Below are 13,436 nucleotides of genomic sequence, written 5' to 3'. Positions count from 1 at the left end.
TGATGTTACACTTGCAACAGAGTAATTGGTCATAATTTCTTACCTTTCACCTTTCATTTCTTACCTTACGTAACTTCTCTTTCAACTGATGAAGTAGGTCATGACTTCAGTAGGAAAAGTTACCATCTCCTGTAATGTAAAGGATGGTGCCTGGATACTCTCTACCAATTGTGTAAAGACAACTGTTAGGAATTGAAAAGCATCTCACGATCCTCTGAATTTTAAAATACAGAGAAATGTTTTGTGGGAACATTTCTCAACACTTTCTTGTACTCAAAATCAATGAAAATTAATTATGGAAAGTATTTCTAAAATGTTTGACTTGAAATTTCAGTCAAATTATATGTATGAATAACAAAACAATAACAAAACCATGTTTTTGTTATCTTTGCAGCAACCTTTTCCTTTGGGGGGTGAGAGTGAACTTCAGTCTTTTCTAAATATTTTCAAATTTTTCTATACTACGTGATCCACTGTTTCTAGTGATGGTCTCCAATAGTTCAGGAATAGCAGATTAGACATTTTTGAACTGCAGTAAACCTTACTACAATTATGCTATCCTTCTTGCTCCATACAAAATAATTTCTCTGCCTGTTAAAGGATGTCTCTTCCTCTTAAGCTGGTAGAATACTTTTGTAGCCACTGTCACATTTTCAATTTTATGTAATAACACTAGCTTGGCAAACTGAAAGTACACATCAAACTTTAAATCCAAATTGAGTAATAATTGCTTTGCTCTCAGTCTCCTGTTTCCTCGGCTATTACGTTCAAGAAACAGAGACCCAAATTGTCTCCATTTAATCAAGAATAAGTTAATCACTAGGTGTCACAGACTGGGTGTACAGACTGTCTGTATTTTGAGTTCATTAGGTTGTGTGGAAGTAGTTTGGAAATGCATTTTGGACCCTTTTTTTGCATTTTATTACTGTTTGAAATAATCCCTGAAACTTTTTTCCTCAAGACAATTTGGTTTTGGAAGTTAACCCTGTGGTTTGGGACTATTAATTAAGGGCTTTCAACAATGGTGGTTCATATTTAATCAGTTAAAAGTTTATCTTTGGATTGGATATATGCAGAACAGGATTTCAGTCTTTCAAAGCTTGTACTTCATTCTGGCCAGGTTCTTGACTTCTTGACTGGGTAGGATGTTGTTCTCGTAGTCCTCATTTCTGTAAGTCTCTCTTGACCAGACTTTGGCTGTTTATGTTATTATAACAGGGTTCAAAAGGTCCAGTTATACCACTGTGATGGTCAGTCAGGAGGTAGGAAATGGACAATACAGCCATATGCCTTGGGAGCAGGAATCCCTTTTCACTCATTGGCTACTGAGCTGGAATGAAAAATTACATTAAGCTCTACTGTTGCTCTACGTCAAAGCTTTTATACCTTGCCAGAATTTTGAGGCTTGCACTGCAGCCGCTAAGCTTTGCAGTAGACTACATTAGTGCCCAAATACAGCAAGCATTTACTCTTTACATCTTTTTCAGCAAGTATTTCCATAAGGTTGTATTTTTTTGTCCCCTCCAGATTGCTGCCCCCAAGACTTTTCTTACCTGGGTTAATATTACTTTTTAATGGGAAAAGTCTAAAAAATTAAGACATCTTCTTTTTCAGGCGTGCTGTGCAGTCAAATCTTAAAACAGTGCAAACATTGTGGTTAAATGAGGTCTCTTTGGGATACATTCCACATGAAGTGTTACCATTTGCTTTAATGAATATTGCAAAATTTTGTTTGACGGACTGGGTCTTCCCTCAACTCCTTTAACAGCAATAGAGCATAAATATCCCTAAGCACAGAAACAGGTGGTTGCCCTCAGAGACGAGTCCAGGGAATCCAAAGTCCTTCAGAATAATGAATGTGCCATTGTCAAAAATGCTCCTGACTGTCTGTATTTGCTTCTGTTGAGCACTTCACATACACTGCCTCAGTCTCTAGTTTGTTCTTTTGCTTTTTTGAGTGCCTTGTTTCCCAAAGTCACTCGTAAAGCCCTGAATTTCAGTCACGAGCTTTGACCTCTGCTGCACTGTCTGCAATACTGTAAGTTCTATGGCAAACATGGTCTTTTGGAGTAGAAGGTAGAAGTGCGTGTATAACCTGACTAACGTGAACTCAGCCCTGGACTAGCTCAAGGGTTTGTCTAGATAAATGTTTGACTGTTATCACTGTGAGGGTTAAGTATGTTGTATGCCCACCTTTAAAGGACAAATTAAATTTGTTGGGTTTTTTTCCCAATTTTCTCTGACAATTGCAGAAATGTTTTCAGGTGGCTGCTTTCTAATGAGGTTGACTCTGAAGTTAGTTCTTGAAAGCTGCCTGTGTATCAGGACCCTTACAGCTACAGGAAGGTGTAGTGTATAATTTGCTTACCATGTTTGTGTTTTAACTCTGATTTTGATATCTTTTGTTCTGAACAAGGTTTTCAGTCCCAGTAGTTGAAAGTAAATGTTAAATCTGAAAGAGCTGAAAAAGGTAGAGAAGAATTACAATGGGGTATAAAATATGCAGCTAGGATGACTGTAAATGTTGTTTGTATCATTCAGTCTTTCAACTTGGTATTGTAATGCTAGAATGTGAACACTGAGTTTTCTGCATGTTTTGTAAGAAAAATTTACGAATTTGTGAAAAATGGAATACTATTGAAGCTTCCATCAGGGTTTTCTATTTGATACCTAAATTTTACATAGCTGTATATGTATATGATGTATTTTTGAAGCATGAAGCTTAACTTTGTTTTTATAGACTTCACTAAATAAAAAGCATTAGCTTACTTCTATTAAAATAAATAATCTCAGGCTGTCATGCTGATATTTTTTTTTAGGATCCTGGATTAGCAAAGGAGATTTTAGTTACATTGAAAGTTAGGAATTGTTTTCTTAATACAGTTTTTTATTTTCAGAGTAGGTATACTATAAATAACATACCAAGCATTTTCTTCTAATTAATTAGAGCTTATAGTTTCCAATAAATTCTTCCTTTCTAGAATGTTTCTTTTAGTATCTTTTTTCTTTTAGTTGTAAACTGTTATATCAACCTGAATAGGTTTTAGAAAGGATTATAAAGTATATGGTATTGAAATTACCTGTGCAACTCTCTGACTTGTGGTACATGTGAAAATGTGATGTGGTTTAACCTTGATATTTCACAGACGTTTCTTTAGCTCAGAAAACCCTACAGTGTGACAGAATTGGGAGTTCTCACTCAGAAAAGGCAAAAATGAAGTACAGCTGAAATCTTGTTGTTAGTCAGGTTTAATATATATTTTCAGACCTAGCAGGAGAATCTTTGGCTCCTGTTCTACTGTTTCATGTTCATGAACATCAGACACACTTGTATTTTATGCTTATAAACCCGTTGAAAGGCAAAACAAACCCGATGGAAAGCTTTATACTAAGAACTGTGTATTATCAATGCTAAGAAAACATTTTTTCTTAGGGTTTATTTACTTAACTCATTCTACTGTTTATTCAAAAATTTTCAACAAATAATTTTATCCTCAGCTTAAAAAAAAAAAAGTATTGGTACCAAATAAAAATACTATTATGTGATAGCTGTTCAACAGAGCCAGTTTTACCAGCTGAATATATTGCATCTAATTTATTGCCCTATTAGTTGAGAACAAAATTGTTCTGTATTTTTTTTCTAGTCAATACAGAATACTTTTGAGAGCAATTTAAAATAAATGTATTCAGCGTTTAGGGTTAGATTTTTCTTAATATATTCTTCTAAACATTACTTTGTTTTTTTGTGGGTGTTTTTGTTTGTTTGTTTGTTTTAAACCACCTTAATATGCATAATGTTCAGATTTTAGTTCAAAAGTGAAATGTCTTTTCCCTCCTGCTTGGTTTCTCTGTACTTATTTTTAGCACAGTTGCACATACGCTCAATTTTCCTGCACTTTTCTTAAAAAAATAACAGTTTTGTTACAAAAGTAGGTGTAATGAAGAATGAAATGGTCAAACCATAATTTATCACGCCTTTTTCTGGTAGGATAAATCAACACCTACCAGTCCTCTGATTTATCAGCCCTTTCATTGCAGCACCCGTTTTGTGAAGTGTTATGTAGTGATGTTATGTCAAAGGTGCACCGTGTTCTTACTGATCTTTTACCTCCAAGTCAGCTTTACAATCTGTTGCAGCAAACGTACCCCAATTACTGTGCTAGGTTACGATACCACTTCACATTGCGTAGGTGGTCACATGCTGTTTAATTTCTGAGATTCAGGGCTACGAACCACTAAATGAGATTTTGTCCTGTAATTTCTAGTATCCTGTAGTTGAAACTAAAGCTTTATTGTGGATGCTTCAAAACTATGCTAAATGTGAGGTTTTGATGCATAAAATCTTTGTTCCTTTCTTTTTGTATGTGTACACGGGCTGAAGTGTAGTTATATGGTAACATGCGATTACAATTTTTTTACAGCATGCTTGGCTTAAAACCTGATTACATTCAATCCTTTATTGATTCTTGACAGAGCTGGGTATTCTGGAAGAGGTTGTGACATCTGAATATGGGCAGTTGCATTCAGAAGTTGTCAAATAAGATTTGAAACTAACTTGGCAAATGCTTTTGAAGGATTTAATTTACATGCGTTTAGTACATCATCTTGCTTTGCTAACTGCATAATAAACCCTGCATTTTTTAAAAATAAAACTGATACTGAGCCTAAACCTATTTTTCCAACTTACGTAACACGTTGATGGTGCATTTGTAATGTATTACAGGAGTACTCATTTTGTTCTTGTATGTGAATTTGGAGCTAACTCACTCAGTTAATAAAATATTTTAGAATATTTAAAAATACAGCTGTTTTTTTTTAAACCATAAAACAGAGATTGAATTTTAAATTACTTTGCTTTTTTTTATTAGAAACCTTGCACAGGTCTCAAAATCTGCACAAGCCACAGTAAATTAGTGCAACATTATAAAATACTGCTTCAGCAAATTAAGGAGTTTTTGGCCAAGTAGGCTTCTGGCCTTTCAGAACGCAATATGGTTCTCTTTCATATATCATGTGTTTTTTTAAAGATACGCTTTCAGTTCTGGATGACATTTAGCCTTTGACCCAGCCACTCTCTTACAATAAACAGTTTGTTGATGAGAACAGCTGCTGGGAAGATTGCTTCCAGACTGCTCTGTTGCAGCTAAGTAAGAAAAGCCAAAGCCAGGATGCACCTTACAGTGTTGCTCTGCTGTCTTCCTTGTTCCTCTGTTCAGCTCTGGTTTGCATTGAGGACAGTGCAGTGGGGTCTTCTGCAGCAAGGCTTGTCCTGTGTTGCATAGTCAGGGATCATAAAGGCTAGTACTTCATCAAAAGGAGAAATCAAATATGTTCTGCTTAGGGCAGTATGCCTACACTCATTTTTTCAATTGTTCCATTCTTCTAAGAATTTGTGATACTTTTTTTCATATAGCAATAAAGAAAAAATGCTATTGCTTCATTTCTTGTATTTATCTTGCACAACTGATACCATGTGCCTTCAAGCAACTTAATACCTAAAAGTAACTGTGCTAAAAACAAGAGATACTGATATTAAAAATTCAACATGATGAGCATTTTTCATTTTCATTACTAGTTGATTTCTTTTAATCTTATTTTTAACCTTATTGATAGCATTATTTTATTTGCAAAAAGTATTTTTCATTAGCCAATACATTCTGACCTGGGCCCTGCAGCCTGTTTTTTGAATGGACTACTTGCACATTGGATAAATGAATTGTAATCCTACCTATAGTGCTTTTTAAAGCTAAATTTAATTTTGGATTCAAATTTAGGCACAAATTTATGAGCAGTTGCTAGACATGTAGACTGGGATTTGGATTGAAATCTAAGATGTTTTGTGTTCAAAGAAATGTTACTGCAGTAGAAAGGATAAGGATACATTGTAGCACTTTGTCAAAAATATTTATCTCTTTTGGACTACTTATTCCACTTTTCAGTTGGCGAAATGGACCTGGTTCTATATGTGACTGTTTCTACTCCCCACACTGCTAAGATGATCCATGGTGTAACTGTTCATGTAATGTAATACCTATTTTTAAAAGCACACGGAAGTGTGGAGGCAAAAAGAAGGAACTTGATCTCTGGAATGATCTTTCAGAAATTATTTTTTTTTTCTGCCTCTCTTGAGAAAGTGAATTGCAGACTAAAGTAACTACCCAAACCACTAGAGACTCCTAAAAATCTTGTTGGTTACAAATTTTAAAAGTTACCAAACCCTGCCCTAGTTCCATATTTTATACAATCAGTTCATGTTTTGCACTATGTTTGTGTTTAGTAGATATGAAAAGATTATTAATAAACCTAAACAGATTTCCTAGTTATGTAGTATCCTGAGAATGCATAAAAAGTATCAGCCAAGTAACTACAGAAGTTCATAAGAACATGAAATGAGAATGTACTCGGTTGCGCAACAATAAAATCTTTATGAAGTTCTTTGGGGAATGGAGAAAGGAAGGAGAGGAGAACTGGGGCTTTCTCTCCTGCCTAAGATTTTTATACTATGAACTAAAACACAGAATCATTAAAATAATGGCTCTCTGCGTGCTGAATAGAGTAAGATAGATGCATGGAATCTGCCATGACTTAGCCTAGAGGAGTGACCTCAGCTAAAATATCTCTTCCTATTAATAAAATAATGCAAAACAAATTAAAATGTTATAACCAATATGAAAATAGATTAAAACCAGCGAGAGGGGCTGTGGAGGGGAACTATCTGTCTTGCTGAATTTTTATCTCTTTCCTTGAATGAGGACTGAATTTTGAAATTAATTATCAGCAGTTAAGAGAAGTTTTATATATGCTTTGTGAAAATGAACCAATGTGAAAACTTTATATATTTCAAATGAATTTTGAATGTGTTGTAAAAAACCTTTGTGTTTTGCAGTTTTGTTTATTCTTTTTGTTTCAGTTATTAGAAAATCCATCTTCAAGTTTACACTTATTAAGTCTAAAAGGGCAACTATTCAGGATTCCAGACATTGATGTGTAGTTTGGTAATGCTATTGCATATTAATGATACCTGAACAGTATTGAAACACTGATTATAACTATCTTATGAAATGTCTTCGTTTGATTGGTTAGAAGAACTAGCTTTGACATGCAAACACAAATCTGCTACCTTCATCTTTAACAAATCCTACTGAACTAGTAGATGGACACTACAACTTAATTGCCAAAATTGTGTTTCTTGGGAGGCAAGAGCAACCTTTCTCTCATCTTGGTAAGTGTTTTCTGTGGAAAAGGTTACAGCAGACCTGTTCTTCATCCTCTACCAGTTCCTTTCTCAAGTCTGTGATTGTCAAGAAATTGTCATTTCCTCATCTGATCTGTCATGTTTTTGGTTTTGGGTTTTTTTCCTACCCTTTCCACTCTTTTCCTAAGTAGAAATATTGTACTGAGTTTTCCTCACTTGTAAAAGGAGATAATACCTTTTCGTGCATAGTTGTGGTACTAAGAATTTATAAATTGTTTGACAAAGTCTCAATAAAAGGTAATGTATACATGCTGGATTTTAAATCAATAAGGATATTACATAACTTCACATTTTTTCTGCATCTTCCATGTATTTAAGTTTTTTTGATGCCATGTAGTATTTATTTTAGCCTTTTTATATATTGGCTGAGAATGAACATAATTATAAAATGGGACTATGGTTGTATTATGAAACTGTCATATGCTTCAGATCTCAAAATATGGCATTATTATAGGAGTAAAAACAGAGGCAGCATCAGAAGAGCATTTTGTGTGCCTCATTAGTCAGAAATATATGCCAAAAACTTTGCCCTCTTGTGCTAACAGCTGACTTTTCCTGTTGATGGCCTCCTAAGTCACTAGCATTTGGGGCTGGGGTTGCCACCATGGATGTATGTTTTGCTGGAGCCAGCCTACAGCTTACTACCATGTTGGACTTCAGTTTGTTTCTGTTGGATTCAAGAGACGCTATGGAAGCTCTCCAGTGGCTAATTTAACACCTTTAAACTTGTGGCACTGTTGAGCAAAGCTGTGTAATACAAGGGGGATATATTTTTGTGTATATGTATATACATGTGTTTATATTCTAAAGTTGAAATCAGATTCCAAATCCTGTGCACTCTTTATTAAAATGTGTTCTTTTCCATCAGTGCTATTATAGAACTCTTATGAAATACATACTTTTAAGATCAGAGCTGAACTGAGTAATACTCATTTGAAAACAGCCAATTCAGAAAAGAAAGCAGGTTAGCCAGATTGAAGGTGTGATGTCTATAAATGTAGTTATGCTCCAGATAGGCTATACATGTGCTCCTCTAGGAGACTGGTGCTTTATGCCAGTGTAATCTTCATTCACTTGTTTACAGTTAATAAATATTCATGTGTGTATAATTTAATCAGTACATTAGCTGATTGTATATGAATCAATACATCAACTGCAAACTTTTTTGAAGTACAGTGAAGCAAAATTAGAGGTAGTTAATTGGAAATTATTATATTTTATGCAAAGGAAGAACAAAAATTGTTGAGTCTTACTCTAGCTATGTATGCAGACAGTGATTATGCTATTACTTGGCCCCATATACCTGAAATAGAGTATTATATTATAGTCACAACATTGAGTCATATGTCAGGGCATCGGTAGTTAAAATTGTCTCATTTTTCCACCCAAGAAAGGAGAGAGCTGACTGATGTATAATATTTGTTTTATGCCATTATAATTTTAGTTTTCATTTAGTTTCGTCTCCATGTTTTTAACAGAAATGAAATTAATTTAGGCTGTGACTGAATTTTGTCTTAACAAAAATTTCTACTGATACAGAGTTTAGGATCTATCATCACACAGTTTGGTAGAAAAGAACAGCTTCCCAGTATGCCAGATGAGAGAGATACTTGTATAAATCTGTGTATATGAACATACGTATAAAAATTTAAAAATACATAAACATTCTCTCTTTATAAATAGAATGTAAGAATAAAGTAATGAATTTTGGATTACTTTGAACCATTGCAACTGTAAGTTTATGTGCTATGTGAGTAGGTCTCATTGGTTGATAGAGCCCAGGTGCAAATAAAATCATCTCCATCAGGAGCTGTAATTTTCTTTTATACCACAACAGACAAGGGCCCATATGCAGCTGTTTTTTGTCTCTTATGTCTCCGTCTTTTCTCCTTTTTGTTCAATCTCAACTGCTAAGTAAGCGTTAGGAAAAAGTGACATCAATTATTCAAAAAAGAAAGATATTCTTAAACAGGAAAAGAAAACTTCCATTATTTAGCAGTTTCTTACCACACCTGACCAAACTCTGTAAGTCATAGAAAGCACATGTGAAATCATAAACAAAATACAGCTTTTACTCTTCGTTCTTTATGCTACAATTACTATTTAAGCTTCAGTACAACGTCTTGCAATGTCAGACTTCCAATCGTTGATACAGTGACCCCTAATAAACCTGTGTAGTGATCAGCAGAGGAGCTGAGGGTATGTAGTATGCAGTAGTTTAACTCTCTATTTCTATGAATTTTTGTGAATTAACATCCACTGTATCTCCCTGCCTACTCAACAACTTTTCATTTAGGGACACTTTCAGTCTGATAATTAAAATAGTTCCTGTTGGTATAGTGCTGTTCTGCTTTTGATAATAGTTTTTTACAATGCATTGAAAATATATTGTGCGTTTACCATATGAAATATGGATAGAAAAAAACCTCTTGCTATAAATACTAAATTTATAGTTGGTTATTTTAACTGTGAAAAGCTGAATAGCTCTCTTGTTGTGAAGTTGTTTGGTTGCCATGTCAAATTTTGTTCCTCTCTTAAGAAAGAAGGCAACATCTTTGCTTTTGAGAAGGTACATCTACAATGTGAATTGAAAAAGGAATAGTTTTATAGGAAATTAAATTTGGCTTGACTTGATCATGCAGTAATGATGAGTAGCAATTTCAGAATATATTTATGCCACCCTAAAACAAGTGTAGTTGTTACATTTACAAGGTATATTACCCATGTGTGTAATAGAGATTTTAGTAAGATTGCAATGTTGTCTGTGCATGAATGTATAAGAGCTACAGTCTTTTTGATTGCACACTCATTTAAAGCTTGTAGCCGCATCTTTCAGGATTTTCATAGTGGTCAGGGTAAGCAGTAGTCGGGAGTCTGGGTATTCCCTTACCCTGTGTTGGGTTCTCTGCTTGACATGCTTGACTTGGTCCCTGAGATGCAGAAGGTCATAGTCTCTGAACCAACACTTTTCGTTTAAACGGCCACCAGAGGTTGCTGCAGAACAGAGGACCCAGCTGGGGATAGGTTTTGAATTCAAAGCTGAATCCTGAATTTATCAACAAATCACACAGTTCAGGTTCTGACGTGATTATATTCCCTTTGAATGGAGTTGAAGCAGAGGTTAAACCTGACTTCTGGTATATGTTTATTTCATTATACAAAAATGTACTTGTCTGTGTGCCAGTATAATTGTGAGGACCAAAATGCATTGGTTCAGCATCCGTGTTTCTGTAATTTTGTGTAGACGAGTGAAAATTATTTTTATAGCATGTACTTGGACAGCACTTGAAACTTTGCTTTGTTAAAAATGAAAAAACATCTTTTAAAGATATTTTTAGAAATTAAATGCTGTTCTTGATTATGTATTACTCATGTTTATATTTTTGATCAGCTCAATAAACATATGTACATTATAGGGAAAATTAGCTTCATAATTATACATATGTAACAATTCTTAAATGGTTCAGTATGTGTTAGAAACAAGAAAATTGAAACAAGAAGTAAACCTAAAGACTATGGGGGGAAAAAATCACCTGAATGAGTATAACCAAGAGGATAAATTATAGGAATTGTGTGGTATATTTGTAATAACAGAACGTCACACATAAATGTAAGCTATTTCAATCTTTTCAGAAAGTATGCTGTGGCAAAAGTACACCAGACTTTGTGACGCATGGTATCGAGCACTTTCATTGTTTATTTATTTATTTTCATTGTTTATTTAGAATGTAATAATACTTTAAGCAGTTTTATTTTTTAACTTAACGTCTGTTTCTGTAAGTCTGTAAACCTGTCATTATGTGAATCAAAATTATGTTTCTGTGTCTAGGGCTTGCATGCTCAATTATGTTATGTGCATTTCTGTGTTTGGAAAGCAATAGGAAAATGAATTTTCTGATTAAGCACAGTTTCCATATCCTCCCTCACAAGTATGAAAGCTATAATTTTTCTAAGTATCACTTACAGCTAATAAGTTACACTGTGAGTGTGTGTAAAACAAGTAGGATAGTGTGTAAAGAATTCAGCAGCAGTCTGTCAAAGCTATGATTTTATACTAAGTGAAGATAAATGTTCATAAAACCTTTAATGCCACATCATCATTTACGATGCATATAAAAAAAAGGAATAAAATACCTAAAGCATATTTTATTCAAGAAGTTAGATAGAAAGAGCTCAGATGGAGCTGTAGAAAACCAAGAAATTAGAAGTAATTTCTCTGTAACTATAATTTGCCTACTAAGTGACTCTTAGATTGTCCTGGGCCTTAGGAGCTAATGCCTGGTTGCATTTGGAAAGAGACTATTACTTTCTTCAGGTTATGCTCTGCCACCCATACTACAGGTCTACAGACCAGTAAGTCTGCTGACATTCAGCATAGCGAGAACATCAACACAAGAAGCGGTGTCCACGTGAAACTTCAGAATGCCTAGTTTCTCAAGATGGAAAATCTATAGAAAGGTGTTAGGGACAAGACCACTTTTCTCGTTTATTCTTAAGGTGTAACAATGGTATTTGGAAAACTGTAATTCCTTGGGTAAATAGCTATTTATAGAAAGTTTGCTCTTAATTGCAGTTTGTGGGTTTTAAGCAGTTGGGCTAGAGCTTACAGACATCTTGTTCATAGACAAGAGAGCTTAGTCCTGTCTTTAGCACTTTTGGCAGTAATGGGAAGGAGAGGCATATATGCGTTAGAAGTTTTTAATTGAAAAGTCAAATGTCTTTCTCCTAAATATTTGAAGGTAAGTATCACTAGTACCTTATTTTCAGTAGAATAGAATACATGATTTTTGTGGTTTCATATGCCATATAAAAGACTACTTTGTCACTAGAAAGAGAGCTCTTTGAAATCTAAGCTACACACTTAGCAAAAAGAAGTCCCAGCATCTGTGTTTGTGGGCTCTTAAACCTTACTGTTTCTAGTGACATGGCAAACATTTAATATAAAATCTCTCAATACAGAATTAGATATTTCCAGAAAGAGTTCTGTGAATGTATAGCAGTTGTTTCAGGGTGTCACCAGACGGGTAAAAGTCCCAGTAATTAATTGCTTCATTTAATGTTAAAAAAATGTATTTCTAACTAGCCTAAAATAAAGGAGATAAAAATCAGTTTTGGTGTATAGGTGTATAAAATTATGTATGTATGTATGTATATATTTCCCTTTAAAATGTTTTGCATGGAAATGTGTACTAGCTGTGCCATTGGCTGGGACAAGAACAACAGAACATGCATACAACTGCATTTCATAGGCTGCTAGTAGACTTGTATGTCTTCTTGAGTTACATGCTTCTCTTTTAGCTGGCTAGATAACAACCACTTTTGGCTATATTTAAGGTGTTAGTATCGAGGCTTCTGTTAGCTGAAGGTATGAGCCCTTTTAGCAGGTATTCCATTAAGAAATCAGTGAATGTTTTTTTTTAGTGGCTGCTTTATCCTTCAGATTGAGACTTAGCAATGGACTAAAGGCTTCCAGCAAAGAAACATAGCATGTTGAAAGACCTGCATAATGCAGACAAATGTGTGCACTCCATGCCTCAGTATCTAGAAGAACCACTACAAACCCTGTTATAGGGAAAGGTTAAGCCTAATTAGTCTTCAAAGGAGCATGATCTCAAGTCTAGGAAAAGAATACTAAGTAGTCAGCCCAGGCTGGACTAAAAAAAAACTGCAGAAGTTGATCTATGAAGACCAAATTGAGTCACTTTTCTTATTTTGAAGTAGATGGTTGCTTGAATAAAAATGTTCTTGGAAGAATGTTTGTGCGTCTTCACATGTGCTGATCTGTATTTCTGTGCCTTATTTTATTTCCTTTGTCCACAGGAAGTCCATCTTGCTTTTCTGAAATGGCTCGAGGGAAATGTAGATGCAGAAGGATTAAGAGCATCCAGCAAAGTGTCTCTTAAATTTGTTTCATCCTGTGAATCAAAAATTGAGATAACTCCATCTCTTATGCCAGTCATCACTGAAATGGGAAGCTTCTCATCAGAACATTTCAGCCTGAAGACATATCAACAGAATCTTCAAACAAAGAAGCTTGGGAAGATTCTGCTTTTTACTGAAGTTACCACAACAACAATGAATCTTCTAGATGGGTAAGACAGTATCTAGATCATCCTGAATAAGCTTTCTGATCTGGAATTCACAATTTTTGTAATACAATATTAAGAAAGAAACTTTTTTC

General features: G+C 34.5%; 1 protein-coding gene across 4 annotated transcripts in view; it reads left to right on the top strand.

Annotated features, from left to right (window-relative positions):
- The window catches only part of HLCS (holocarboxylase synthetase), a 123,525-nt gene that overhangs the window by 29,568 nt on the left and 80,521 nt on the right, over positions 1–13,436 (top strand). For all 4 annotated transcript variants that reach the window (XM_051644197.1, XM_051644199.1, XM_051644201.1 and 1 more), the window contains one exon: positions 13,076–13,347. In XM_051644197.1, the coding sequence (XP_051500157.1) occupies positions 13,076–13,347 (272 nt within the window). The remainder of the gene's footprint in view (positions 1–13,075; positions 13,348–13,436) is intronic.

This window comes from Apus apus, chromosome 1 (genome assembly GCF_020740795.1).
Source record: "Apus apus isolate bApuApu2 chromosome 1, bApuApu2.pri.cur, whole genome shotgun sequence".
NCBI lineage: Eukaryota > Metazoa > Chordata > Aves > Apodiformes > Apodidae > Apus > Apus apus.
The sequence above is the reverse complement of the archived record's forward strand: the minus strand, read 5'-3'. Positions and strand labels throughout refer to the sequence as shown.